The sequence below is a fragment of the Erythrolamprus reginae genome, chromosome 6, assembly GCF_031021105.1.
Source record: "Erythrolamprus reginae isolate rEryReg1 chromosome 6, rEryReg1.hap1, whole genome shotgun sequence".
Taxonomy (NCBI): Eukaryota; Metazoa; Chordata; class Lepidosauria; order Squamata; family Dipsadidae; genus Erythrolamprus; species Erythrolamprus reginae.
Genome location: NC_091955.1, coordinates 71,834,390 through 71,860,917, shown reverse-complemented (window position 1 = coordinate 71,860,917; position 26,528 = coordinate 71,834,390). Strand labels below are relative to the sequence as shown.

Here is a 26,528-nt window from a genome sequence, read left to right as displayed (position 1 = left end):
AAGGGGTCACGGCATTAGAAAGGTAGAGAACTACTGATTTAGACTTACATGCCACTTCGCAGTGCTTTACGGCCCTCTCTAAATAGTTTACAGAATCAGCATATTGCCCCCAACAATCTGGCTCCTTATTTTACCCACTTCGGAAGGATGGAAGGCTGAGTGAACCTTGAGCCTGGTGAGATTTGAACTGGTGAACTACAGCCAGCAGTCAGCAGAAGCAGCTTGCAGTATTGCACTCTAACCACTGCGCCACCAAGTTCAAAAAGGGCTCATTTGAAGAAGTGGTTAAATGAATTGGGAGGCCATACGTTTTACTCTTGTCTCAGGCATGAACCCTGTTGGGTGCCTTTAGCCAAGTCCCTCTCTACGTTTTAGGAAGAAGGCAATGGCAAACCCCTTCCCAACAGTGGGAGAGAGATGGGTGGTTAAAAAATATAAAATAAAGCGAAAAAAAGTTGGCAAAAAATCCCTTTAGGGACATCTTCACGTGGCCATTATAGGTAAACTGATGGGAAGGCAGAAAACAAACAAACAGTATACAGTAAACCTCTTCACTGCATTTACATATTGTTACAAAGTATTTCACTGACAAATAATGATGCTTTTATTTTGAGAGGCAATCCCTGTGAATCCTATTTTGAAATATCAAGAATAAAGATTTTTTTAAAAAAATCATAGTATTGGCCAAGTTAATGTATTTATGTGGGTTGGGGTGTATGGAGGCAGAACACTTGTTCACGGATGATTCAATTTTTCTCAATTTACTTGATCCCTTTCTTTAAAAGTTGTCATTGTATTTATTTAGAGAAATGAGTTAGAAAAAAAATGAAGTTGCAATAAGTATAAGCATTTTATATCCTTAGCAATGTCTGCTTTACATTGGTATTGTATTTTAGTTTCAAGGATACAGCTTTAACTGAACCATGAATATGCTGCCTTTCAAGCACAAGGACACAGGTACAGCCTCCTCCTTACAGCATTATGGAACATATAGAGTTTAAAAAAAAATAATAAAAGAAAAATGTTTACAATATCAAAGTGGAAGACAGATTACGGTCCACATTCTGGAAGAAATTGCACCCCCCTTGTACGGTTGAAATTTTGATGTACAAACCTACTTTTGATGTACAATCAACTAAATAGAATAGAATAGAATTTTATTGGCCAAGTGTGATTGGACACACAAGGAATTTGTCTTGGTGCATATGCTCTCAGGGTACATAAAATAAAATATACGTTTGTCAAGAATCATGTGGTACAACACTTAATGATTGTCATAGGGGTCAAATAAGCAATGAAGAAGCAATATTAATAAAAACGTTAGGATATAAGCAACAAGTTACAGTCATACAGTCAATATGGGAGGAAATGGGTGACAGGAATGATGAGAAAAAGTAGTAGAATAGAAGTGCAGATTTAGTAGAAAGTCTGACAGTGTTGAGGGAATTATTTGTTTAGTAGAGTGATGGCGTTCAGAAAAAAACTGTTCTTGGGTCTAGTTGTCTTGGTGTGCTGTGCTCTGTAGCGACGTTTTGAAGGTAGGAGTTGAAACAATTTGTGTCCAGGCTGTGAGGGGTCAGTAAATCATATGTAGTTAACAAATAATCGTTGACCATATAGATCCATCAGTTTAAATTCAGATTATTTAGAATAAGTGAGCAAGCATTTATTTAAAATGCAAATACATAACTTTTTTTTTCCAGTTTCAAAAAATGGTTTCTACTCAGTTGACTATTGCTTTGAATTAAACATATTAAAAGTGAATGCTGCATAGACTTAATAAGACTCCATTCTGCATTTGAAGAACAGTCCTGGTTCTGATTGAAGTACAGTATTGTAGGCAAACTCTGGGATTACTGATAAGGCTCAAGGTTGACTCAGCCTTCCATCCCCTGAGGATAGTAAAATGAGGACCCAGACTGTTGGGGGCAATATACAAATAATGCTGTACAGCAGGGCTGTCAAACTTGTGGCCTACAGAGCAGATGTGTCATATGCTGGCCATGCTCATGCCCAGTTTAGCGAAGTGGGAAAAAGTCATATGTCATGTGAAGCCACCATGATGCCACAAGTTTTACATTCCTGTTCTACACTGTAAATCACCTAGAGAGTGCTGTGAAGCATTAAGGAGCAGTATATAGACCTAAATGTGATTGCTATTTGACTAAGAAAGTGAGTCTGGCTCATTTAACACTTTATATGTAAACAAATACCGCCGGTGGTCTTCATCCCCCGGCGCATTTTGCAGGAGGCCCGGGGGACACGGAGACTGGTGCAGCTGCCATTTTGGGTAATCGGCTGAGATCTCGCGAGGTTTCGCGAGATCTCGGCCGAAAATCAGACCAGAGTGGTCTGATCTGTGACATGTCCGGGCGGAGCATGCCAGCCATATAAGATGGCTGGCAGGCTCGGAGTTCGGCCTTTTCACCGTCACTGCAGACACCCGCCCGCCCTCCCTATCTTGCAGTGTGCTACTGGGGGTCGCCCTAGGGGGCCGAATAGGAATTTTTGGCAGTCCTGGCATTTTGCCGGGACCGTTTTTTCACCTATTCCACACTGTGGAGACGGATATGCGGTTAGGGGGTGCTTGCACCTGTTTTAGGTTAATTGGCTTACCTTTGGTCATTTGGGTAGGCAGGTTAGGGGTGGAAAACTGGGTGGTGGTTTAGCAACTGCGTGTTCTCCGTTGGGCATCTTTGGGGATGATTGACAGGTTCTCTCCAAAGGCTTGTGGTATTGGCGACCTGAGCAGTTGGGGGTAACCTGTCTTTGGGTCCCGCCCATTAAATTCCCCTTGTAGGGGTTAGCCGGCGGGACCTCCCACATGCAAGTGCATGGCAAGGTCTCAGGTGAGGGAGTGGTTCCTCACCTGGATTAGCATGGAGCTACGTCCATAAGTTGCCCCGGAAGTTTATTATATGTCATTTTCTGCCCCGGAAGCAATTGTTTGACCCTGCGGGTCCTTGTTAGGGTTATAGTTAATTATGCTAATTATGCTAATTTATTTAAAATAAATTATGCAAATTTATTTCAATAAAAATGACCCAGTTTTAAATCCAGCTCTTGTGTCCGTGTCGTTACTCCGCCTCTCCTGCAAAATATTTTTTTAAAAAAAATAAAACCCGCAGCAAATTGGTAACTTTAGATTTCTCCATATAACATAATTTCACCATGCTCGTGTTGCAATAAGGCTTGCAAAATTAAAACTAAATTGTCTTTGTGTAACTCAGCTTGTGTGTTTACTAGCCGGTGTGATGTATGCATGTGCATGATTTAAATAAATAATTAAATCTAGAAAAAGAGCCAGATGGAGAAGTGGATGGAAGAAAGTTTGAAATCTCTGCTTCATTGTCACCCCGGTGTTAAATAAAGCCCTCACATCTGCCATTTGCTATGGAAGAAAAGTTTCCTCTGGCAACAACTGGAGCTTTATTCCCACTGCGAGTAGGAAATATGAGAAAGTTCAATAGAATGTGTGCTGCAGCCAGGGCTAGGCATTAATTTTCTCCACCCCAACTACAAATTTGGTCTCACTACAAAGAAGCAATCTGATAAAAATAAAATAACAATACACAACTAACTGTCCAAGCTCAAACAACATGAATGTCACATTTAATTTGATTTTAAATTAAACTCAGTGGGAGTCGTTTGAAATGGACTGTTCCTGACCTTAATGTGACATTTTCAGATATATTTTTAAAGTATTTGATTAAGTTAAGTCCTTAATAAAACTGCAGTGTTACCAGCTCTTTATGTTCTTCTGAAAGAACCTTTAGAATCATTTCATTTTTGTAAATATTCTGATATGTATTTTGTATTAAAAAAAATATGAGAGAGAAAGAGAAAGCACATTATATATATAGTGCTAAAAAAATAAATAAAGGAAATACTCAAATAACTCCTCCAAGATCTGAATGAATTATTCTCATTCAATACTTTGTTCTGTATAAAGTTGAATGTGCACAACAGCATGTGAAATTGATTGTCAATCAGCGTTGCTTCCTAAGTGGACAGCTTGATTTCACAGAAGTTTGATTTACTTGGAGTTATGTTATGTTCCATTTATTTTTTTGAGCAATGTATATAAAATATATATATCTGTTTAAGGACACTAGGGCACATATATATGGGACCACATTTGGTCCACAGGCCTTGAGTTTGATACCTCTGAAGTATACTGTGTAAGAGGAAAGAATAAACCTTTTTGACATACAGTGTGTGTGTGTAAAGGTCTGAAATGTGAGACTGACAACTGGCTTTTTCAGACAAGGAGAATCCAGGGAACTCCCACATATGGACGTCAGTTCTCTGTGAGGAAACCTGAGAATCTGGAGGGAATCTGTGGGCAATTCATAGAACGCTAAAACAAAGAACTCTACTACTACTACTTACCAGAGCTTACAAAACTTTTGCCAGGCCCATCCTCGAATACAGGTCATCTGTTTGGAACCCATATCACATCTCAGACATTAACACCCTTGAAAATGTCCAAAGATACTTCACCAGAAGAGCCCTTCACTCCTCCACTTGAAATAGAATACCCTACAAGACTAGACTTTCAATCCTGGGCCTAGAAAGCCTAGAACTAAGATGCCTTAAACAAGATCTAAGTATTGCCCACAAGATCTAAGTATTGCCCACAAGATCATATGCTGCAACGTCCTGCCTGTCGGCGACTATTTCAGCTTCAACCACAACAACACAAGAGCACACAACAGATTTAAACTTAATATTAACCGCTCCAATCTTGACTGTAAAAAATATGACTTCAGTAACCGAGTTGTCGAAGCGTGGAACTCATTACCGGACTCCATAGTGTCATCCCCAAACCCCCAACACTTTACCCTTAGATTATCTACGGTTGACCTATCCAGATTCCTAAGAGGTCAGTAAGGGGCGAGCACAAGTGCACTAGAGTGCCTTCCGTCCCCTGTCCTATTGCTCTCCTATATCTCCTATACCTTTCCTCTATTCCTATATCTCTTCTTCTATTCTTTCATTGATATATTCTATTCCTATATCTTCTTTTCTATTATTTCTTAGATATATTTTACTATGAGTATCTTCTCTATAACCTTCATCATGTATTTTACTATGTGTATATTGATATATACCCACTAAAACCCTCATTGTGTATTGGACAAAATAAATAAATAAATAAATAAATAAATAAATAAATAAATAAATAAATAAATAAATAAATAAATAAATAAATAAAAATTAAACAAACAAACAAACAAACAAATAAATAAATATCAAGCTTAGAGTCTCACGTGGAGCCCATTTAAGGACACTAGGGCACATTCATATTATCCTGCGAAAGAGGACAACTATTTGGTTTCATTAAAAAAAGAGATAAGATGTTTCTTTTTCCTTTAGGGGTTATAAATGAAAATAGAGACATAGCTACTACCATGAGATCAGGAAAAAAAATTGCAGAAGGGAGATAAACAGAGCAAATAACAAACAACAATTTTAAAATAGCTAGAGATTTTATAAACAATGTTTGAAGAATTGTGGAAGAATGTTACAGCATCAGTGATAGCATCAGTAACTGAATCACAAGTAGTTCTCAACTTATGACCACAATTGAGCCCAAAATTTATGTTGCTAAGCGGGATAGTTGTTAAGTGAGTTTTGCCCCATTTTATTTTATTTATTTGTTTACTTATTGGATTTCTATGCCACCCCTCTCCGAAGACTTGGGGCAGCTTACAATATATACTTGAGGCCACGTAATTGAAAACCAGTTCAATCCACTCTTTCTGCAGCACTCTGCCTGAGGCCTATTTTTGGCCAGCAGACTGCTGCTGGAGGCCCAAGAGGCCAAAAATGGACCCTGCAGGGACCTTGCAGGGCATCCATGAGGCCCATTTTTCATCAACAGAGTGCTGTTGGAGGCCAAATAGAGGGCCCGTTTGGCTGGCAGAGGCACTGTGGGCTGGTCCTTTGATATTTCCAGGCCAGCCTCATGGGCCAGATTTAAGTACCCCATGGGCCAGATTTGGCCCACGGACCTTGCGTTTGATAACCCTGGTGTATACTGTGTCAGAGAAAAGAATATATCTTTTTGACTGAAAATGGAACATGATACTGTGATAAATCAGTGAAATATGATGATCTTAGCTGAAAGGATAAAAAACATTTTGCAAGCCCACAAAGATTAACTATGGTTTTGATGAAATGAAAAAAGAGAATTATGGTTTCCTGATTTCAAATTGTATTTCACAGCCTGCTGTTTGGTTCGGATGAAAGAGTGGGTAATGTTTGAGAAATAAAAGAATGCTAGAGTTAGAAGATGCAACTTGAGGTTTGGATGGCATGGCTTTTTATGGTATAATTAAGGTTAATGTAATGATAAGTTTAATGTAAATTTATGGTTAAGGTTAATGTAAATTTAAAAACAATTATTAATGCCATACTAAGAATATCAAATATATAAAACACAGGTTGTAAGTAAAAATGCCTTTAACGGTTTCAGCACAAGAAAAAATTAGAAAAGAAACAGAGGGCTAAGAAAAATGATGAACATATCAAGATTTGTGGAAAGATGTTTTATATCAATAAATAATTAGAACTGAAAAACATACACTAAAACTTGAATTTCTATTCATATACAAATTCTACTGCACATTGCTAGAATGTATAAACTTTTCTGTCAAAACATTTAATAAAATTAGATATATATTACTTATTTAGCTAGCCATTGAAACATGTCAGCTCATCGCTGAACATCTCTCAACATTCCTTTAGCTATATCAATCATGTCATGAGAACAAAATTTCAGAAGTTTCTCTTGAATTTATTGTGACAGCAATTTAGATCAGGTGGCTACAAAAGCTTCAGATGTCTTTTCTCATTTGCTGGAATATTCCTATGTTTTACTCATGTCACCAGAAACCTTGCTGCAGTATAGATTAATTCATCTCTCTCCTGCTCTCTCTCTCTCTCCCTCTCTCTGCCATTCTCTCTCTCTCTCTCTCTTTCACACACACACACACACAAAATAAATCATGATTCTCTCTTACTTAGGATGTGGGATAATGTCAATGAGATGTCACAAATGGTAAAGTTAAGGCTCTCTCTCAACCTTCAAGTTCTCCATTCCTCAATATGCTGTGACTGAAAAAGCAATGGTAGCTGCATTGCAAGTAATACTTTATTTGAAAATAGATCCATCAGTCAATGAATCTATCTCCCTTTCCTAAAAAGGTATTTTTTGCAACCTGCAACAATAACATTTTTTTTCAATCCAAAGAAATTTTTAAAAAAGTTTTTTCGGGGGCTTTCTGGAATAACCAAAACAGAGCAAGTTAATATTTGTCTGTTGTCTAAAAATGAACATCTCTTCTGAATTGCTCCACAACATCTTACTATGAAAAGGGACTGCCTTCTGCCACACAAATCCCAGCGACCGATTAGGTCGCACAGATTTGGCCTTCTCCAGGTCCTGTCGACTAAACAATGTTGTCTAGCGGGTCCCAGGGGAAGAACCTTCTCTGTGGTGGCCCCGACTCTCTGGAACCAGGTCCCCCCAAAGATTAGAACTGCCCCCACCCTCCTTGCCTTCTGTAAACTCCTTAAAACTCACCTCTGCCATCAGGCATGGGGGAATTGAGGCATTCCCCCCTCCCCTGGGCCTATACAATTTATGTATGGTATGTCTGTGTGTATGTCTGATTTAATAATGGTTTTTTTTAAAAAAAATTAGATTTGTTGTGAATTGTTTTATTATATGTTGTGAGCTGCCCCGACTCTATGGAGAGGGGCGGCATACAAATCTAATCTAATCTAATCTAATCTAATCTAATCTAATCTAATCTAATCTAATCTAATCTAATCTAATCTAATCTATAAATAAACAAACAAACAAACAAGCTATTTGGTTAGAATCAGTGAATTGTCTTAGTCTCTAGACCACTGTTTTTCAAGGTTAGCAACTTTGTGATGTCTGAACTTCTACCTGCTGATAGACGAATTCTGAAAGTTGAAATTCACATAATTTAAAGTTTCCAAGTTTGAAAAATACTGCTCAAGACAACACAAACCTATTTCAAAGTTTTTCCCCCTGCATTTTTTAATCCTAATTAAAAAATTAGGCTATATATTGAAAACAACAACAAAGCAAAAAAAAAACCCTTTAAAAATTCTCTAAAACTAGCCTAATCCAGGAAGCAGTATATGATTATCAGAAGTGTTACTGATAGACAGGAAACTACTATTCCATTAAACATACTAATCATGTTCCTGTCAGATTTCTCCTACTAGAATAGCTGCATTGGGAATTAGAGATACATACTGTATATAATAAGCAAAATCACCCCTGCTTTTTTTAGAGAAAGAATGAATATCCAGACAACCTTTCTAAATTACTTTTTCTACTTGCTAGTCAGAGGAAGGGATTAGAATTTTAGCTTGCTTCTATGTTCTAATCCATCTTTCAAAGAATTGTATAAAATGAACCGATATTATCAGTTATCTTTTCTTTATGCCTCAACAATATACCCGATTTATAAAAGAAGAGGTCATAATATTTAACTTATATCCAAAAATACTCTTTAATTCCATATAACTAACCAGGTACATGCATTTTATGAGAAGGTGATAATGAAAAGCCATGCATAAAACATTAACTGTACGTGGCCAATGTATTGCTGATGCTTTTCTCATCATTACCTTGAATAATGCATTATCGTTTGCTAGTGGAGTTCAGAGGATCATGCTTTCATCAGAATGGCAAAAACAACATTGCAGTGATTTGCTGCAAGATCAGTTTGTTTAGGGAATTTTGTCTGATATCATGTGACAGAGAAAAGTGGTGGAATTTATGTCACCCTGAGAACAGCTATAGAAGTAAACTATACTTCACTTTTTTCCAATTTCAAACAATTTGAGAAATCATTTTTTCCAGATAAATAATTTAATAATAATAATAATAATAATAATAATAATAATAATAATAAATAATAATAATAATAATAATAATAATAATAATAATAATAATAATAATAATTTATTGGATTTGTATGCCGCCCCTCTCCGTAGACTCGGGGCGGCTAACAACAATAATAAAAACAGCATGTACAATCCAATAATAAAAAACAACTAAAACCCCTATTATAAAACCAAACATACACATAAACATACCATGCATAACTTGTAATGGCCTAGGGGGAAGGGCTATTTCAACTCCCCCATGCCTGGCGGTATAAATGAGTCTTGAGTAGTTTACGAAAGACAGGGAGGGTGGGGGCAGTTCTAATCTCTGGGGGGAGCTGGTTCCAGAGGGTTGGGGCCACCACAGAGAAGGCTCTTCCCCTGGGGCCCACCAAATGACATTGTTTAGTCAATGGGACCCGGAGAAGGCCAACTCTGTGGGACCTTATCGGTCACTGGGATTCGTGCGGTAGCAGGCGGTTCCAGAGGTAATCTGGTCCAATGCCATGTAGGGCTTTAAAGGTCATGACCAACACAAATAGACTAAATTACAGAAATCTAGTTTTTTCTTTGATGAAAATGAATAATTCCAACCTCTAGGAGTCAATAAGAAGCTGTCTTTGGTCATAATTTTCAAAAGGAGAAAACGTAATACAATGTAATTTCTGGCTATCATTAACCTATACTATTACCCATACTAGCTGAGAATTCTGGAAACCGCAGTCCTTGAGCATAACCGAAAATGAACTTTCTGCTATTCTAGTTATACAAGATAATGACTTGATTAACATTCAGTATTTGGGTGACAGTTAACTATATTTTAATTTAATAAATTGCAATGCATAGGTAATTGCAATAAAAAAATAAAATGGTATATTGGAATGATCCATAGCAAATTAGGTTTATACAGAAAAACTCTATAGTAATGAAAGTTACATATTCAGAAAAAAAGGAAGATGGTTAGTGTTGTGGTTAGCTCTGGCCCAGCTCCTGCCCCAAGGACTGTGGATGTGGGAGAGACATCCAAATGCCGCAGGCCTGTTTTGCTCCCGGTGGAATCTGCTGATGAAGGCTCCTCTGACCAAGAAGACATGAGTGACAGGGAGGAGGAGAGTGTGGCAGACAGTTCAGAAGGAGATCAATTATCTAGCTCCTCCTTGGATTCGGAACAAGAGTTAATGATACAGCCACGCATGCGGAGAGCGATGCATAGGCAGCAACAACTGAGAGATTATTATCAAAGAAAATGAGGCCATCTGTGGTTGGGTGGGGCTGTGGTACTTAGTGAGGCTGCTATAAATAGCAGCCTGTGGGTTTGGACATTGTGGAGGATTATCTGATCGTTGTGTTTCGTGCCTGCCTTGCTGACTTCGACCTTTGTGTGCTGATTTGTCCCCGCTTTGAAACTAAACCAGAGCAAAGTGTGTTTCACTTTGTGAAAGAAGAAGGACTGTGAATTGCCTCACAGCTGCCAGCTAAGTATCTCAGAACTGATAAGGGACTTGCACAAATTACCAGTTTGTTTGGAGACGCGTGCTCTTTGCTATACAAAAAGAGTGTTTAGTTTATTTGAATTTTCGGTATAAAGAACATTGTTTTGAATTTTCAAACGTTTGTGTGTCTGAAATTTGTATCTGTGAATTTTTGGGAGGATTCTACCAGAGCTCGACATAACAGTTAGTGTCTAGACACTGTTGATCAACAGAAGCTGCATAAGTAAACATTTATTCCATGCTTTGACTAATGATTGCTTTCAGACAGATGGTTTCTAGAACCAGTAATAAGAATTGTGCAGCTGTTTCTTCTTAGGAAAATAAGGCAAGGACAGTGTTAGTAAGATGTAGAGGAGGATTACATTAGGATTCCCTTGAAAATTGTATAAAATAAGATAAATGGCACAATATATATTTTAGAAGCATTTTAAATCTCCCTAACAAATTCATAGATACGGTGACTAGAAAACCCCCCATCAAATTATATATGGGATTCAATGCTGTTACATTGAAATAACAAAATCTCTTGGAGCATGTCTATGCACAGAACTTCAGCAGGATACTCTACTGTAGTTCATCTCTATTTTAGTAAAATTAAAAATTGTATATGATTTGCCATACTGCTAAATTAAACATAAAATATTACTTGATTTCTACATTTAGAAATTATTCCCTGGAAAGATGTAATCTAAAATTGAAATTTGATTTCTGAAATAGAATAGGAAAAATGCATAAAGAAAGTAAGGGCTTATATTGGAAAAGCACATTAAACTTTTCTTGATGCAATTTACACATAAGGATGAGAGTGACTTTTACACATCACTACTTCAAGTCTGAATAGAAAATTTGACTTTTGCTTCCAGCTTAGATAAGAGCACTGTTATTTTAAAATATGACCATACTCCAAATTAAGGTTATCTTGCATAATAGTGTAATTTCAATTTTCAGGGCAGCACTCTAGTCAATCATATAGCAGCCATGCATTTAGAAATGGTATTAAAAAAGAAGCAAGTTTTAAAACAGTAATTATTCCAAAGCCAGCATACTTAATTTTTTTAAAAAACCTGGCACATTAAAGAAGAGGAGAGCATAATGTTGTCATTATAAAACTGCTCACTTTGACTATTTCTAAATATAGGAAGATTTCGTTTAGCAACCTTAATAGGGGCTGGGGTTTTCATTACTAAATGAAATGGTCACTACATGACCATGATTATGCTTTCCAAGTGGAGCCACACAAGGCTATCCAGTTTCACACTTTGGAGTTAAGTTTGCTTCCTAATCATTCCCTGCCTTTTGGAATTCTTTGGAAGTGCTTGATCATATATACATCAAAATGGTATTGTATCACAATCCCATTGCTTTTGATGTACATATGATCAGGCACTTCTAAAACACACAACCGGGGGGGGGGGGGAGGAATTGTGGGCACAACCGGGGGGGGAGATTTGTTTGTTTATTTGCTAGCTTGCTTATGTATGTATGTATGTATGTATGTATGTATGTATGTATGTATGTATGTATGTATTTATTTGACTTTTATGTGCATGCTATGCACATAAAACATATGTGCATGCTATGCAAACATATACTGTACTCTCTTGAAACCCTTTCCTCTTCAATCTCTCTGCTGTGCAAATGGGAGAGAGGAAAAAAGCAAGCTATTTTAATTGCCAAGTGATATGGTTTTAAAGTGAGACATCACATGACCATATCAGTCAATAATTGCAGTCCCACTGTCCCAGTTATGGTTGTAAATTGAGGACTGTGGGTCATTAACCAAGTAGGTGTCTCAACCCAAGCCATTCTGTGTTTGGACTTTTCCAGCCCCAAGTATTTATTTATTAGATTAGATTTGTATGCCGCCCCTCTCCGTAGACAAATAGGTATGGTAACAAACAGACTCTGCTTCCAACTTCCCACACTTTTTCCCTATCTATGTTCTTTTGTCAGCACTACACCCTTCTTTGGCAGGCAAGCCCAATTCAAAGTACGGTATTCATTATCTAAAAGCTACTAAAAATCTCTTTGTCATGATCTTTTTTTACTGAGCGAAACAGTGCATCATAGGGCAAGATTTTTTGAACCACAAGAACATAAGAAGAGCCATGCTGAATCAGGCCAAAGCCCATCGAGTCCAGCATTCTGTGACACACGGTGGCCCACCAATTGTACATGGGGATCTTGAGCAGGAAGAGAAAGCAAAACCCTCCCTTTCCCTTGACCCCCAACAAATGGAACACAAGGGAATCCTGCCTGCCTCAACCAACACAGAGGCGGCACTTGGACATCCATTCCCACTGCTTTTTTCAGTGTCATCCTGTTTAGGTAAAGAAATATTTCTGAAACAATGAAGTGCCAGATTATATCAGGGACTGACTTACTTCAACCCATCTTATAAGAATGGTGAGATTCGAACCTGCAATAGGGTGAAAGGAACAAGTTTTGCTGTGACTGCCACAATGCTGCGAATCATGGGTCCCAGAGTTAAGGCTGGTGTTTCTGCCCTTGATATTTCAGAATACCCTGAAAATTATTTTAGATGTAGCCATTATGTAGACAAAGACAAATTCCTTGTGTGTACACTTGACCAATAAAGAATTCTGTTCTGTTCTGTTCTACTCTACGCTACTCTTCTATTTTCTTTTAGCAGATGCTGGCAGGGAAGGCATTTTCTAGCTATATTATGCAGATGTGAAAGTACTTTTAGTATGGTTGCTTATTTTACATTTATTGCTAACCATCTGATTTAATTGACTGGTTGGGGCAGTACAAAAATAGTGCACCATGTGTTCCCCTTTTTTAAGGTGTTCTAACTGGTGCCCTCCACGTAAAGTGGTAAACAGAAATGGCTCAGCAGCCAAGGAGAAATGTGTAAGTGATTCCTAGAGGTCAGACGTGACAGATGTGTGGAAGAGAATGCTGCAGTCTGTGGAAAAATTATACTGAAGTGATACAGATAAGCCTTCCACTGTTCAAGGTGATACAACAGGAGGATGTGCTGCAACCAATTAGAAGTCACAATTTATTGGTGTCACATTCCCTCCTTGGGCCCTTGAAACAAAGTCAGATTGCTGGAGCCTGTGGGCAGCTCTCCCATTGCTGTTCCAGGAATAAAACAGAAACAGAAGTATCTTGCATTACCTGCAATCCATAGTTCAGCATCCAGAGAGATGTCAGCTATCCCAGACCATATAGATGCTTTCAAAGCACTAGATGAAAGACGACCTCCTACTACAGTACAGTGATACCTTGTCTTACAAACTTAATTGGTTCCGGAACGAGGTTCTTAAGGTGAAAAGTTTGTAAGATGAAACAATGTTTCCCATAGGAATCAATGGAAAAGCGATTAATGCGTGCAAGCCCAAAATTCACCCCTTTTGCCAGCCGAAGCGCCCGTTTTTGCACTGCTGGGATTCCCCTGAGGCTCCCCTCCATAGGAAACCCCACCTCCAGACCTCTGTGTTTTTGCAATGCTGCGATTTCACTGAGGCTCCCCTCGCTGGGAAACCCCACCTCTGGACTTCCGTTGCCAGCGAAGTGCCCGTTTTTGCGCTGCTGGGATTCCCTTGCAGCATCACAAAAACACGGAAGTCTGAAGGTGGGGTTTCCCATGGAGGGGAGCCTCAGGGGAATCCCAGCAGCACAAAAATGGGTGCTTCGCTGGCAACGGAAGTCCGGAGGTGGGGCATCCCAGCGGCGGCGGTGGGTTTGTAAGGTGAAAATAGTTTGTAAGAAGAGGCAAAAAAATCTTAAACCCCGGGTTTGTATCTCGAAAAGTTTGTATGACGAGGCGTTTGTAAGATGAGGTATCACTGTATATTACTTTCTTTCAAGCATAAAGGAACAAAATGAAACATACTTCCTATTTAAAAGCTGTGGAGGCAATAAGAGTCGGGGTGGCACACAGTGGTTAGAATGCACTAGTGCAGGCTTATTCTGCTGACTACCAGCAGTTCAATTCTCACTGCCTCAGTGTTGACTTAGTTGTCCATCTTTCTGAGGTCGGTAATGTTGAATCCTATGTAAATAGTTGCTCCTATGTAAAAAATGCTGTCTCTATGCAAGCTGTGTAAAAATAGAAGTCGCGCCTGATTGGCTCAGATGCTGACAGTTCTCTTTTGGCGGGAGCCGCAAAAGTATAAAAGGAGCGCCTGTTCTCTGTTAAAGTCAGACGCGTTCCAGCTGAATGTCACTTGTCTTAAAGAGCTGAAATAAAGGAACCGTCTTGTTAGCCTCTTGTCTCTGGACTCTTCACTGGCGACGTCGGACGGAAGAACCACACTCTCACCATGAACAACCTCCCAGTCGGCCGGGCTCCTGAGTTCTTCGATCTGGAGAAATCCTCCTGGGACGCCTACATGGCCAAGTTCGAGATCTTCCTCGAAGCTGCCGGGATGAGGGATGCCGACACCGAACGGAAGCGGGCAATCTTCCTGAACTACTGCGGCTCAGAGATATTCGATCTCACCCAGACCCTAACCGATCCACTACCGTCTAACTCCGTCGCTTGGGACGTCCTGAAAACCAAGCTCGCCGCCCACTTCAAGCCCACGAAGCCAGTCGTCGTGTTCCGGCACCAGTTTTCCAGAATGGACCAGCTCGAATCCGAGTCAATAAACCAGTACGCTACGCATCTTCGTACGGTGCTGTCAAAATGTAAATTTGACAACCCAGAAGCTCGCCTCACCGATGCCCTCATTTTCGGCATGAAAAATGCTACGGTCTCTGGACTCTTCAGGTAAAATGAGGAGACAGATTGTTGAGGCAATATATTAACATTATAGATGGCTTAGAGAGGGCTGTAAAGCACTGTTAAAGGGTAGATAAGTCTAAGTACTATTTCTAGTGCTGTTTCTGTTCTACAAACTACCATTTAGCAACCATAGAGTTTTGAAGAAATTTGACTATGTTATCTATTGTCCCATTAACATTAACATTAAGATTGTCCCATTGAAGTTTGCTACCAAATATGTGATTATAAAGAAATGCTATAAATTGGGCACTTCTTCCAATAATAATTTAAAAAAATCTTCATATGGATTGTGTTCTATTATAGATCTAAAGCAGCCTATTCGTTTTTATACAGTGGAACCCCGACATAAGAGCTGCTCTACTTAAGAGCAACTCGAGATAAGAGCTGGGAGGGGAGAGATATTTTTGTTCTACTTACAAGCCCAAATTCGAGATACAAGCGCCAAGGAGCTGTCTCCTGAAGCCAAACGCTAACTTCCGCGTTCGGCTTCAGGAGACAGCTGCGAAGCGGCGCGCGTGTTTTAAAAGGTTGCAGCCGGCCTGGGGGGCTCGGGGGGGTGCTTGCAGCTTTCTTTCTTGCTCTTTTTCTTTCTCTCTTTTACCTTCCCTTCCTCTATTTCTTCTTTTCTTTCTCCTTCCCACCTTCTTCCCTCCCTCCCTCCCTTCACTCATTCCTCTCTTACTTTCCCCTTTCATAAGTTTCCTTGCTTCCTTCCTCTGTTCCTGTCCCTTCCCTCTTTCCTTCCTTCCTTCCCACCCTCCATCCATTCATTCACCCATTCCTCTCTTGATCGCTTAAAGCCGGTCCCTGGTGCAAAAAGGGTTGGGGACCTCTGTCCTACAGGATTGGGTGGCAGAGAAGTTGAACATATGTAAATTTAAAAGTTTAAGAAAGTTTACAAGTTAAGTGAAAGAAACTTCATTATTCATTTATATGTACATGTACATTTCTTCATTAAAAACATGTCTTTCTGCATAATTTAGACTAACTTTGTGAGTTTTTTGAGGGCTGGAACCAATTAAAATTATTTACATTAATTCCTATGGGGAAAAGTCGTTCGAGATAAGAGCTGCTCGGCTTAAGAGCCCAGGTCCGGAACGAATTAAACTCGTATCTCGAGGTACCACTGTAGTTGGAAATAGTGTTTATATTTGATTGGAAGCACTCTGAATACTTACACTTTTAGAACATTTCCCATTTACTCAGTTCTTGATATTTTTATTGGTATGTATCATGCTTATACGTGAACCCAAGGGTGAAATGCGCAAAGCATTCTGCACATGCCCAGAGGGTAAAAGAACTCAAATGGCGGCATCCGGGCAAAGCCTCATGCTGTGATCGCTTCCGGCTCTAAGATGACTGGCAAGCATGTACAAACCAGGAACATTTCACCCTTGCTTGAACGTATTTAAGTTTATGGAACTTGATTTTGACAGTACTGGGCATGTTTGAATAAATAATAAGCAAACAAATAATTTATATGACCTCCAAGCTTGCAACTTAAGAGTATATTGTAAGCAATTTATTATTTATTATTTATTTATTACTTAGATTTGTATGCCACCCCTCTCCGAAGACTCGGGGCGGCTGGATGGAACTGCTAATAAGTAAATTGCTAAAGACTAATCATGAAATTAATTTTTTCAAGCTAAGAAACAGGGAAATAATCTATCAAACAAAGATGTAAATACAGTTTATAGAAGAAATCTCTCTCTCTCTAAGATTCCTCTACAGCTTCGTTAATATCCAATGTGTTCTAGATGCAGTGCCCAGCAAATTGGCAAACAACGTTAAGAGAGGAAAGAAAACCAAAAACAAAACAACTTGGGATACTTTCGCACAACCACCCCACTCCGATACCTTGAGGAATGAGCACACTTCTTAACATCTGGCAATCAAGATGCCAAGAACCAGCAAAATTTCCATAATGTAATCCTGCCCCGCCTTAAACTACTCTAACCTTCACGGTGTACTTCATTATAGTTTCATGTAAAAGAGAAATTATTTTTTTTAAGAAAAATCCGCATTTCTTTTCAAGAAAAAAATTCCGAGTAGTTCCTATAAGGAAGAGTTGTTGCAAAGATACCAGTTATTTCTTTGTCCAAAATCCAAGTGACACAAGCATAATAAAGTAGGGGTTCCTGAAAAATATGTAATACTCACAATCTCCATTGAGGAATAACATTGCAAAGAAAAACCAAGGCAAACAAAAAAAACCAGAATTTCCTTCCTCCCTCCCGCTCTCCCTCCCATCTATCCATCAATACAGCCACAAATTAATTAGTCTATCTCTAGAAAATAGCTAACATTTTGGAGTTGTTAAGGTACATAGCTGCTTTCCCACTAGATGCAATGTCTTCAGGCAGAAATATCCTTTGTCCTCTAAAATTGATTATTAGCAGTTGTTGGACTGCCGATATAGTTTTTTAACGTCCATGAAAATCACTAATAATGTTACTGTATGAAAGAGATCCTGAAAATATTATTAAAAAAGAGGACAGAGATTTGAAATTGAACCCAAATAGGATGCACATTGGAGTGATAATTATATTTACATTGGGCTGCAGGTGCAAACAAGATCATAATGGAATAATAGGAAACTTCAACCTCTAAAGAAGAGGTAGAAAGCTATTATGAAGATGATTGACTAGTTGTAAGACCAGAATAAATGATGGCATTACCGAGGGAACTACTCAGGGAAAGATTGTAATTAATTTGAAAGGAGTCTTCCCAAAAAATGGGAAAAAAATCGTAGACTTATTCTCTAGACTGATATTTTGAAACTGACACAACAAATGGACTGACTGCATTCTGTAATAAGAAGAGCACTATTGCCAAAAGTGACAACTAATTAACTGCTAAAATGCAGAAAACTCACTGTTTCTAACACAATCCAATTACGCTTAAAAGGAAAAAGCTTTGCGGCACAATGTGAAAAATCCCATTAAGGCACTGATCATAGAAAGTGGCCATACGGCACCTGAATAGATGAAGTCTCTAGCTGAGGGTAAGACATCTCCTGCCCAAATGTTAATGAACAGAAGACTGACCTTCCAGCCACAAAATAAAAACAGTCTGCAGATAGAAGATGAGACCAGGAAAAGAGAACACACTAAACTCAAATAGAAATTATATACAGAGAAGTGCAAAATTACTTCTATATAAAAGTATAATGAGAACTTAACTTTTTTGTATGATGTACATACAGCACAGAAGCCAAAGAAGGGAAAATAAAAGGCAACAGGTTTAAGTGAGAAAAATGTAGCTAAATGAACATTGTGCACACAAGCACTTGAAATGAATTTGAGCAAATAAAGTATTAAGCAAAATGAGACACAACAATAAATTAATAAATAAGGCAGGCAAGAATAAATTAAGTAATAAAAACTGAATTCTTTCTTAAGTGATCAAGAAACAGATCAAAGATAATATTTCAGATATGACTAGAAAAGATTAAAACCAAAGATTTGGAAGATTTATGAGTATTAAAGAGAATAAATAACTCTTAATATTAAGTTTTTTTAAAAAAAATACTGTATTTGAAGTGAAGTGAACAATTCTTCACATACAAAAAAGGTAAGAAAATCACAATAAATAAAAACATTAAGAAGAAAAATATATATAACTACAAATATATTCCACTTAATTTTATAAGTCTTTGAAAAGGGAAAATAATTTTTCAGTTTTCATCAAGCATGTCTCCAAGTGTTTGCATTAAGGTGAACAACTATATGACTGAATTTTAGATAAGAAACTATAATAATCTGTTTAAAAGGAGAGGGAATACAGTATTTTATTTATTTATTACAATACTGAAATATGCATATGCACCAAGGCAGGGATCTTCAAAAGTACATAACATCTACAACAAATAAAATAATTGTCTACAGAGAAATTATTGAGTTTGTCATCTGCACCTCTATAACTGTCTGGTTTGGTTCTGCAACCCAGCAAGATCGACACAGACTTCAGAGAATTAAAACTGCAGCAAAAATAATTTCTACTAATCTGCCTTCCATTTAGGATCTGTATGCTGCACCAGTCAAAAAGAGGACTGTGGAAATATTTACAGACCCCTCACATCCTGGACACAAAGTGCTTCAACTCCTACCTTCCAAGTGACACTATAGAGCACTGCACAACAGAATAACTAGACACAAGAACAGTTTTTCCCCAAATGCCATCACTTTGCTAAACAAATAATTCCTTCAACACTCTCAAATTATTTCCTAAATCTGCACTACTATTACCGGTAATCTTCTCATCATTTCCATCACCCATCCCCTCCCATTTACTGTATTGCTTGTATCCTTACAATTTATATTAACTGGTTCATAATATGATTTGATTGCTTATTTGTATCCAGATTATCATTAAGTTTTGTACCTTATGATTCTTGACGAACTCATCTTTTCTTTTATGTACACTGAGAGCATATGCACCAAGACAAATTTCTTGTGTTTCCTATTCTATTCTATTCTATTCCATTCCATTCCATTCCATTCCATTCCATTCCACTCCACTCCACTCCACTCCACTCCATTCCATTCCGGTGGTAAACTAACTTACGCAAAGCTTAGTGGCTAAAAAAAATTTAATTGACATACTACCTGACAAAGTTTTTACTTTTACAGACTCATTGGTAGGCTTATTATTACTATATTGCTGATAGTGATGATCAGAGAGAAAGCTTGCAAGACTCAAATCTTTACAGTTCCATGATAATAGACATTTACTATGAATCAAAGGCATATGAAGTGTTTTTAAGGAATTATGTTAAAAGCTATCGGAAAGGTCTCTTAGCATTTGAATCATAATCGATTTGGAAATCTAAAGTAGTTCAGGATTAATTTATATTCATAAGCTAGGAATCTCAAATTCTGAGGATTCTATGACTATTGCCAAGATAGATTTATCAAATTATCTGATCAAGGTGACCTTTCCTAGGTTTCTTCTCTCAACAAAGGTTCAAATGATTTGTATTCAGACCATTGTCCAGAAGTCCTTTGGGAATAAAAATGTTCACAGTAACTGCAACTAGTGCTAAAGCCAAAAGCAAGCAAGAACTCTTATGTGTTAATTCTTGACAATTGTGTTCAAATCCTACATTTTGCCCACTTTATTATTTTATTTTCCATGCATGAAGCATCAAATGGTTTACTGGAAAATCTAATCCAAGACCCAGATTCTTATAAACATGATTTTGTATTCATTTTCTGGGTAAGATATTAACTGGGCAATGCCCTTCCTAATAGACTATTCTTCAAATGCTTTGAATTGCAGCTTTTCTCTACCTGAATTAGCATGGCCAATCATGCCATTTGGAAGTAATGGGTACTGTAATTTAATCTATCTATTAATTTCATATTACCTTCCAGTTTTCTTCAAACTAGTTTTCAAAAGGAAGATGAATTGTGTCAATATTTGCTCATTGCTTAATATACAAGCTAAACTGATTTTTTAAAAAAAGATGGAAGTATTTTCTGACAGATAATCCTTCACATTGCCACTTTCTCAAATTACATTCTGTTTTCACTTCCTTCTAATGTGTGGAGTGGCTTGGAAATTAGTACAGCAATTTGCTAAATATGTTTTTAGCTTTTTACAGGATCTTAATCAAGAAATTGATTTGATACGCCATGAAAATTACTATCACAGCCTTTAGATGTCAAAGTATTTTCAACAATTTCACAGGATGACATTCTTTCTGTACTTCCAACCCACACCTGTAAATAACCACAATCTAATTTAATGTTGCAATTCTAAGCACATCTGAGATTGCTAGAAATAAAAAGGGCTTGCTGCTTTCAAATAAAAGTATGGTTTTTTTTTTTTAAAAAAGCATATCTTTAATGGAAAATGGAGACAAGTATGGTAATATGGAAAAATAACATCAAGCAATAAATCCAATTAATAATAATAATAATAATAATAATAATAATAATGATGATGATGAAAAGTAACCTAGAATACGTGCTTCTATTTTCCATATCCTTGTTAGACACCTTGTTAGATAAAATAGCTTATAGAAACATAGAAACATAGAAGTCTGACGGCAGAAAAAGACCTCCTGGTCCATCTAGTCTGCCCTTATACTATTTTCTGTATTTTATCTTAGGATGGATATGTGTTTATCCCAGGCATGTTTAAATTCAGTTACTGTGGATTTATCTACCACGTCTGCTGGAAGTTTGTTCCAAGGATCTACTACTCTTTCAGTAAAATAATATTTTCTCATGTTGCTTTTGATCTTTCCCCCAACTAACTTCAGATTGTGTCCCCTTGTTCTTGTGTTCACTTTCCTATTAAAAACACTTCCCTCCTGGACCTTATTTAACCCTTTAACATATTTAAATGTTTTGATCATGTCCCCCCTTTTCCTTCTGTCCTCCAGACTATACAGATTGAGTTCATTAAGTCTTTCTTGATACGTTTTATGCTTAAGACCTTCCACCATTTAAGCGAAACACCTTAAAAATAACCCAAGAAAGTCCAGTTGTCTCCTGAAAAAGCACCTTTGGGGCAACCATGATCTGCATATCTGAGAATTTCTACACACTTTTCGCTAGGAAAGAGTTTGTTTATATGCGGAAGGCTTTTATGGTGTGCTAGTACAAACTGACATTTTATAATGCTTTTTTTTTGTGTGCAGGCAAATTGTTTTAGAAATGCAATGTGGGTTTTTTTTAATGAACAGATCCCCATATTGCACAATTTTGTACAAATTTCTAAGTTTGGAATTGAATTGTTCAATGTTAAAAAGTGAATGCATAGATAAAGTGTGCAATAGGGTTGATATTCCTGGAGGGGTCTGTAATATGGTAAATGATTTAGCTTTACTAGATAAATGGTCAAAGCAATGGAAACTGCAGTTTAATTTTTCCAAATGTAAAATAATGCACTTGGGGAAAAGGAATCCTCAATCTGAATATTGCATTGGCAGTTCTGTGTTAGCAAAAACTTCAGAAGAGAAGGATTTAGGGGTAGTGATTTCTGACAGTCTCAAAATGGGTGAGCAGTGTGGTTGGGCAGTAGGAAAAGCAAGTAGGATGCTTAGCTGCATAGCTAGAGGTATAACAAGCAGGAAGAGGGGGATTGTGATCCCCTTATATAGAGCACTGGTAAGACCACATTTGGAATACTGTGTTCAGTTCTGGAGACCTCACCTACAAAAAGATATTGACAAAATTGAACGGGTCCAAAGATGGGCTACAAGAATGGTGGATGGTCTTAAGTATAAAACGTATCAGGAAAGACGTAATGAACTCAATCTGTATAGTCTGGAGGACAGAAGGAAAAGGGGGGACATGATCAAAACATTTAAATATGTTAAAGGGTTAAATAAGGTTCGGGAGGGAAGTGTTTTTAATAGGAAAGTGAACACAAGAACAAGGGGACACAATCTGAAGTTAGTTGGGGGAAAGACAAGAAGCTACATGAGAAAATATTATTTTACTGAAAGAGTAGTAGATCCTTGGAACAAACTTCCAGCAGACGTGGTTGGTAAATCCACAGTAACTGAATTTAAACATGCCTGGGATAAACATATATCCACTGTAAAATAAAATACAGGAAATAGTATAAGGGCAGACTAGATGGACCATGAGGTCTTTTTCTGCCGTCAGTCTTCTATGTTTCTATGATAGGCCCAGAGATGGGCTGCTAAAGTAGAATGGTGACATGTGCTCACCCTCGTGGCTCTGAGTGCTAGTGGAGTCCAGCGCAATTCTGCTACTGCACCTGGGCAGGTAACAGAATCACACATGGAGACACAGGTGCGCCTGTGTTTCGGCACACTGAGCGGAAGCAAAAAATGCACCGAAACACGGGCGCACCTGCAGTAGCAGAATTGCACAGGACTCTGCCAGCACTCAGAGTCATGGGGGTGAGCACACGTCATGATTCCACCTTAGCAGCCCACCTCTGGATAGGCCTTTAAGTTGGCTGTGTACAGCAGGCAAAGCATAGAGCTGCTTAACCAAGCAAGCAATTCCAGGAAGCTGTAGCTGGAAAAATTCAGATTATATCTCTGAACCAAATGGGTTTGTTTGTTTGTTTGTTTGTTTGTTTGTTTGTTTGTTTACTTACTTACTTACTTACTTACTTACTTACTTACTTACTTACTTACTTACTTACTTACTTACTTACTTACTTACTTACTTACTTACTTACTTACTTCTTTATTTGATTTCTATGCCGCCCTTCTCAAAGAGACAAATTTCACGTTTTTAAGATTTATGTAATTACACAAGGAAATCCCAAAATGAAGCAATTTTTGGGTTACATTTTACCTTCAGCTCATCAGCATCATAGAAGTTTATGCGCACTGCAGGGACCATCCATGTCTGGAAAAGGGTTGCCAGGATCTGTTTGGCAATGGCGTCTGCAATGAGATGGAAGTGAAGAGGATTCCGCCTGTTAGAAAGAAAAGACAAGAAAGGAAGAATGGTGAAGGCCTCTGTTTATACAGAAAGAATTGCCTCTCCCCCTCTTGCAGATCAAACATGCTTGGCTTTACATTTAGGCAGCAGTACATCATGTTAGAATAGGGAAGAGATGGCAAACCTTTTTTTGGTTCGTGTGCCAAAAGGGTGTGTGTGCGTGTATTAGCACATGCACATGTGCCCATACCCATTCCCTCTCCCCATCTATGTGTACATCCCCACACTGCCCCTGTGTATGTGCATGATTCCCCCCTGTCCCCGCACATGTGCACAAGCCTCATTAAAGCCTTGGATGCTGAAAAACAGGCAAACAGGCAAACCGGAAGTATGGAAAAATAGACTTCCAGTTTGCTCATTGTGCTGTATTTTGCACTCCAAAGCCTCCAGGGAAGCTTCCCTAAAGTCCCCAGAAAGCGAAACGGCCTTCCCGAAGGCCAAAAATCAGCCAGTTAGCATGCACATGTGCACTGGAGCTGACATATAGCAGTGCCTCACATGCTGTCTCATATGGCTCCACATGTTACCTGTGGCACACGTGCCAGAGGTTTGCCATCATGGGAACAGGGTTTGGTTTTTTAAAATCCATTTTATTTGGTTATAGTTAACATTTTCTCCCAATATCCAATTTGCTTCTTCAAAGATGAATATTCTCCCAATTTTTAATTTTTTTATTTATACATTTTTTTTATTTATACATTATACTGTTACAACAATAATGTAAATGTGACTTAGGACCGTTTTTCAAAGCTATGATTTGAAACATCCCCATTATCCCAACACTCCGCAGTCTGCATTGGTTGCCGATCAGTTTCCGGTCACAATTCAAAGTGTTGGTTATGACCTATAAAGCCCTTCATGGCATTGGACCAGAATATCTCCAGGACCGCCTTCTGCCACACGAATCCCAACTACCAGTTAGGTCCCACAGAATTGGCCTTCTCTGGGTCCCGTCGACGAAACAGTGTCGTTTGGTGGGACCCAGTGGAAGAGCCTTCTATCTGGCGGCCCCAACCCTCTGGAACCAACTCCCCCCAGAGATCAGAATTGCCCCCACTCTCCTCGCCTTTCGTAAGCTCCTTAAAACCCACCTTTGTCGTCAGGCATGGGGGAACTGAAATATTCCCTTCCCCCTAGGCCTATACAATTTATGCATGGTATGCTTGTGTGTATGTTTGGTTTTTTAAATAAGGGTTTTTAAAATTATTTTAAATATTAGATTTGTTATAAGTTGTTTTATTATTGTTGTTAGCCGCCCCGAGTCTACAGAGAGGGGCGGCAATCAAATAAAATCAGATCAGATCAAATAAAATAAAATAAAATCAAATCAAATCAAATAAAAAAATATCATGTGATCAAAATTCAGATGTTTGACAACTGGTTCATATTTATGACCTTTCTCTGTCCCAGAGTCATGTGGTCTCTAATTGCAACCTTCTGATAAGTCAATGGGGAAGCCAGATTCAATTAACAGCCATATTACTAACTTCTCAATGGCAACTTGGTCATTAAGTGACGTGGTTGTTTTGTGACATTGCAACTGTGATTTTGACCTTCAGCTTTCCTTTGCTTTCTAGATCTGTGAAGGCTGTAGATAAAAGTTACTTTTTCATAATCATAGTAACTGTGAATAGTCATTAAACAAGTCTGTTAAAAAAGAACTGTACCCTAATGAGAAACAGTAACATACTTCACTTAACACAGGGTGATAAACTAGAGGCCTGGGGGCTCTATAGCAATAATTCTGGTAGTATACCTCCCTGGAAACACCTGGACTCATTTTACAAACGCCATGTTTAAAAATTTGTTTATATCATTTGTTTACAGTATATTTGTTGCGTTCACAAATTAAATTAGTCTTGGAAAAAATATTGACTCATGCAATCGAATAGTGTATGAAAAAAAATCTGGAATTAACTACCTAGGATAAACTTCCCTTTAGCAGGAGGTCCAAATATGTTTTTTGAAAATAAGATGCATATGCAGGCAAAGAATATTTATTTAATTGTTTGTTTGTTTATTATATTTTTATGCTACCCATCCCCCCCCTGTGAGATGACTCTTGGCAGCTTACATGATATAAAATAAGTAAAATTATCCAACAATGTGCACAGATATACTGTATATATATTTATTGTGTTGTAAGTAAGATTGAAATTTTCTTCAACAATCTATTTAGTATTTCTATTTCCAGAATATACTTTGGTAATATCACTTGGAAATTGGTGCTATGATATTTTAAATGAAGAAGGTAAGAAGTGTGGTGTTGTATATAGAGTTAAGAAGTTACATTTGTGCTACCATTGCAACTCTTCAATTTTAAGCATTAGTTGGTTGTAAATTACTGTATTCGATTAGAAAGTCATTCTATAAAACCACTGAAAATTTGATTCAAATATCTTGGACATTAAATTGGATAGCTAATGGCATGTTTTAATTTCTATCTCACAGATATATTTCTCTTGTTTACAAATGACAAAGGAATCACACTTTTAATAAGCAATATTAAATCTGCATCTGAATTACACTGATTTGGAATGCAGGTGTTATACATTCAATTTTTAAGCATCAGTGAAAAATATCGTAAGTATGTGTGGTCACTTCAAAATGGAGTACTGCTTATCCATTTATACCTGTGTGACTTCCCACTTGGGAGAAGGAATAATAAGATGTAGACGCTAGAAGAAAACAGATGGGCCATTTAGCCTTTAGCATTTTCACAGCTTTCTCTCAAGCCTCTGATTATCACTGTGAGCTCTCATTTACTTACAATTTAAAAAGTTAAATACCTGTACCTGCCAAGTGTAATTTTTCATCCATGATAGGGTGCTTAGAAAATATTACATTATAAAGAGAGACAATGGATTTTTTTGAATTATCTACAAAATTAAAATGATTCTG

General features: G+C 37.8%; 1 protein-coding gene across 1 annotated transcript in view; it reads right to left on the bottom strand.

Moving 5' to 3' along the window:
• LARGE1 (LARGE xylosyl- and glucuronyltransferase 1) overlaps positions 1–26,528 on the bottom strand; it is a 447,356-nt gene that overhangs the window by 219,716 nt on the left and 201,112 nt on the right. Inside the window, exon 5 of the mRNA XM_070756235.1 lies at positions 23,478–23,601. Within this exon, the coding sequence (XP_070612336.1) occupies positions 23,478–23,601 (124 nt within the window). The remainder of the gene's footprint in view (positions 1–23,477; positions 23,602–26,528) is intronic.